Consider the following 4841-nt stretch of genomic DNA (forward strand, 5'->3'; position numbering starts at 1 on the left):
CTGTCAGAACAGTCTGAAACCATTCTATGGGACTGATAACCACTAATAACGTCCATTTAATGGACTGATAACATCCGAACCGGCTGGTAATCAAAGTTAAAGGTGGTCCAATGAAATATTAGTGTGTGACCCCTTTCTTTTTGGTGGCAACTTTTTTTTTTCGACAAGGCAGTGTAATTTCATATAATAGGTGATTTAAACAAGGCATTGTTTTAATTTGGGGTCTTAATTTTTGTCTATTTATTCTTTTTATTGGAAGAGAGGTTGGTCTAAGCTTTAATAAAAATCCAATCATGTTATTTAATAAAAGCAGTTGACAGAAGTCTGCAGAGCAGCTCTGCCGAGTCTTGCTGGCGTGTCATGTCCGACGACGTGTTTTGGACAGACCGACACTGATAGCCTGACAAGACGTGTGACCGACGTGTCAGCTTCAGGTTTCTCTGAGGCATCGACCGGCTGACCTGCAGCCAGAAACCCCTCCAGTTCAGAACCAAGATCCTTTCCACTTCACACACACACACACACACACACACACACACTGAGAATAACAGCACACTGCGGGGTTTCTGTCGAAGGCAAATAAACAGATGAAATGGAGGAAAAAACAAGGTAAAGAAATGTGGTGGACTTACACAGCCATCGTGTACGTTTAGAGTCGCTTCAAGTTTTAGCCTCTGAACGAACTCTCTTCTACCTGTGAAAAGACAAATGTATCTTTTAAATGATCAATTTGATTCATTTTCAAGAGGAAAAAAAGCATCAGTCCTTTTGTTCTACCATAATTTCAGTTTCTCTCATCAACATATACTGGTTAGTAATTCAGGAAATGCTGAATTTCAAGACAACAACTCTGCTGAGCTGGGTTTAAACTAAACAAAGACTGGAGTTTGATTCATTTTAACCTTTATTCTTATTTTTAGTTCCACTAAGAAGTAATATCTACATACAAAAAATTGAAAACATTGGTGAATGGTGCTGTAAAGTTGAAGTTCACCTCTACAATTTAATATTAAATACTAAATAATACCCTACATTTCACACAGTCTGTAAGGAATCCAGTTAGGGAAAGTGCAGAAAACTGAATAAAACATTTCCCTGTGTGAAGTTATAGCTGCTACATTCCCATATTTACTGTGAGAATGCTGGTTTGGGCTTTCAATAAAAGTTGTTGAGGTTGTTTATTCAAACCACAGACTGGACTTGGATCGCCAAGTTTTATCAGAGTTGCTGGAATCTGAAACATGAAGTCGTTTTCTCAGATTGTTTCCAGTCACAAGACTGTCCCATCAGCAGTCAGCTCCAAAATACTATCAATACAATCAGAATCCGACTCTCACAGGAGATTTGTTTAAACGATCACATTTGTTATCTGAAACTGAGAGCAGAAAAAATTTCATGCCCACTAATCAGACACTAAGACCTACACTTGAATATTTCCCTGAATTTGTTAGTTGTGTAAATTACGTAACGAGTCATAGTCATCCATCACAKCCTCCTTTTGAAACGTAATATTTCCTGCTTAGATTGAACCTTTTCCAATAAATGTAATACCTTCTAATACTTTCATTTTTGCTTGCATTTATGATAAAACATAACATTAATTATCTTTCAGGTGRACAGAGTGGAACTTTAAAACGCATTTGTAAAAGCTTTTTATGTCAAAATACTTATAAATTTGCACGGGGCTTTTTTATATCATTGCTGAATGTGTTAGGCAATAATATTTTTTGCCTGTCCCATTGTGTTGGTGTGTTACCAAAGTGTCTCATGAACCACTGGAGGACTTTTGATGAAAGTAATAATTGGATGAACAACTATAACCTGTGWAGTCATCTCAACACAATGACTGGCACAGCGAAGGACACCTAAATCACCTAAAAATGAAAACAGCTCAACCAAATTTACAGATGTTGAGTTAAAATTGGGTGTGGCAGTAGCTGAGACTGGTCCCAAAATATAATCTGAACACTAACAGGTTATGCAAGATCGTTGACTTTGACAGAGTTGTAAAGTAACTAAGTACAAATACTTTGTTACTGTACTTAAGTAGAAATTTTGGTTATCTGTACATTACTTGAGTGATTATTTTTCAGCCTACCTTTTATTTCTACTCCTTATATTTTTACACAATTATCTGTACTTTCCTTATATTTTTAAAAATGTTAAGAAGTAGAAAGTCATTTCTCCTATTTCATTTTGGCTCATTATTGTTAAAAAATACTATCCTGAAAACTGTGGCTCCTGGATACAGTGAATTTTAATGTGGTTGAATGAGAAGTATAAATATACCATTCTGATACTGTATTTAGTTTGTACACAATCCAACGCCGCACGTCTTTAGAAAAAATATTTTTTGGAGATGTCACCATTTTGGAAAATCTAACCGTTCATTTTTACTAAATACTTTTACTTTTATTACGTCAAGTACATTTTATGACAGAAATTTACTTTTGATACTTTACAAAACACATCAGATACTTTAAGACTTTTACTCAAGTAATATTCTTAAAAGAGACTTTAACTTTTACCAAAGTAATTCTATGATAAGATGCTTGTACTTTTACTCAAGTTTCACTTTCAGGTACTTTATACAACACTGGACTTTAATGTGAGCCAGCAAATTGTTAATTTATAGTTAAAATTACCACAAGTTTTATCACGTCATGTTTTTTGTCCAGCTGGCAGCTCAAACCTTAGACACACACACATAGAATCAGTTGTAGTTCACTGGAGTTTTCTATCAACCTGACTGCATGTCTCTGTTTTTCCTCTTATGTTTGACCCCAACTTGTCATTTCTAACTGCTCCCAGAACTAAATATATCTGATAAGAGCGCACACATCCCCACACACAAACACAGCTCAGACTTTATCTCAGCCGGCCTAAAAACAGCACCGACTAAACCTCTGAGGCACCAGCTCCGCATCGAAGTGCTCATATCTCCCCATTCAACCTTTGTATGACACAACCCATGATCAATTACCACATCCCAGCAGCTGTGTCCGGCTGCTTACAGCGACGACAACATTTTAGCTTTACTCGGATCAGCTGAGAGGATGCTTTGATTCAAACAGATCAGACTGATCATCTTCTCATTCTGTCTTATATTAGATGTGAAAATAAAAGCAACAACTCGACAAACTCGGCTGCAAACTGAATATTAAAAAAACTTAAATCCTTATGATGTTGGCATTTGCTTCAGATGTTTTATAGGGAGCATAAAAACTGAAAGCTTCTGTTTAGTTTTGTGTGTTAGGACACAGAACAGAGCAGCTGGCAGCCGGCGTGTGGACAAATGCTTTTACCTAGAGTTATAGGTCAGATTATCAACATAATCTGAACTTTTCGGACAATTTTAACACAAAGGAATGGAGCAAGGGAAATATTTCAACAAAATAACCAGTTTAAATATTATTATTAAATCTGATGTTTGAAAATTTGCATTAAAAAATCAAGATGAATTGTTTACAATGTTACACAAGACAACTCAAAAGTCCCCAGGAGAGTTTACCAGGCTGTAGAGGAAACAAATCTGGATGATTGAGGTTTCTGAAACTGTTGTTTAAAATATTCTAACAGCAAATCATAAATCACYCGTTTACAACCTAAACACAAATCATCCTGTCTGTTTGGCATCTGGAAGCCACCGCTTCCAGCTGGTTTTCCAAAACAAATGAAATTATGCACTGACAGACACGTGTGTGGTATCCTGAGTGAAAACAGGATTTCACTCAGATTAAACAGAAAACTCAAGATCAAACTGGTTTGATCTACTTTCATAGTGTGTTGTTACATTTAAGGTTTGTTTACAAGATTCTGCAGAACTGGAAAAAAAAATCAGAAACATGATAAAACACACCAAGAACACTAAAAGGGTTTAACTGTGGTKTGATTACATTAGGAAGTCTATGTAAGGCTGGATTTGAGAGTTAATTTTCACATTTATGGAGCTGCAGCCCAGGATTGATCTCTGACACAGTCCTGTAACAGCACTGAAATTACATTTGCAGCTTCTGGCTGTATCATATAATATAATAATATTGAGTGAAGAGATGAGCGTGATCTCTYGTCTGACAGAGCTACTGTGTTAGGGATTATACATAATCTAAAGAGTTAAGGGTTTTAGATAGCACAGCTCCTCTTAAATCGTGATAAACTGGATCCACTGCTGGCTTTACACGGGAGAAGCTGTCATTAAAGAAGCATGGTCTTACTCCTTCTCATTCAGCTCCACAATCTCACTGTCTCTGCAGACAAAAAGTTATTTTAACACGTACTGTCAGCGTTAGCATAAACCACTGTTGTTTTGTTCTTACCTAAATAGTTGGTCCTGATGGTGTTAGGTACACCGTATCCGATTAGACGTTTATTAACATCCCAAACCAGGTTTCCAGTGCAGGACATGGTAAGAAAATGTCTTTATTTCTGATTAACAATAACATTTAAACTGAGCTAACCCTACTACTGGCGATGTCGTCTTTTATTTATCGCTGCTGTCAGTGTTTTTCAGTCCAGTCCCCTTCTCTGTCGGGACGGCGCTAGCTGGCGTTCAYCATTGTTGGGAGGGAAAGGTACACACTTCTGACAGGTCCCCGGTTCCAGTCCAACTGTGTCCCTGCTCTCCGAGGTGCTGCCTATCTGTCTAACTAGCCTAGCCTGCTTTATTTCTTTCTGCYGACAGCTGTCAGCTGTGCCAAAACAACGCGAGAAAATGCGTGATTTGGCGGAGAAGTTTGGTGCGTTTGTTTTTAAAAGCCAGCACAAAATTGGGGCGGAGACAGTCCAAAAACGTTTCCATTTGTCTTAATTGACATACTTTTCACTTGTGTATTGTTTATAAT

General features: G+C 37.2%; 1 protein-coding gene across 1 annotated transcript in view; it reads right to left on the reverse strand.

Annotated features, from left to right (window-relative positions):
• LOC106523955 (DDB1- and CUL4-associated factor 6) overlaps nt 1–4677 on the reverse strand; it is a gene marked incomplete at its 3' end in the record, with an annotated part of 13740 nt that extends 9063 nt beyond the window's left edge. Inside the window, 2 exon segments of the mRNA XM_014017542.1 lie at nt 633–694; nt 4317–4677. Of these exon segments, the coding sequence (XP_013872996.1) occupies nt 633–694; nt 4317–4404 (150 nt within the window).
• Nucleotides 4678–4841: the final 164 nt, after the last annotated feature.

This window comes from Austrofundulus limnaeus, unplaced genomic scaffold (assembly GCF_001266775.1).
Source record: "Austrofundulus limnaeus strain Quisiro unplaced genomic scaffold, Austrofundulus_limnaeus-1.0 Scaffold171, whole genome shotgun sequence".
NCBI classification, from domain to species: Eukaryota; Metazoa; Chordata; class Actinopteri; order Cyprinodontiformes; family Rivulidae; genus Austrofundulus; species Austrofundulus limnaeus.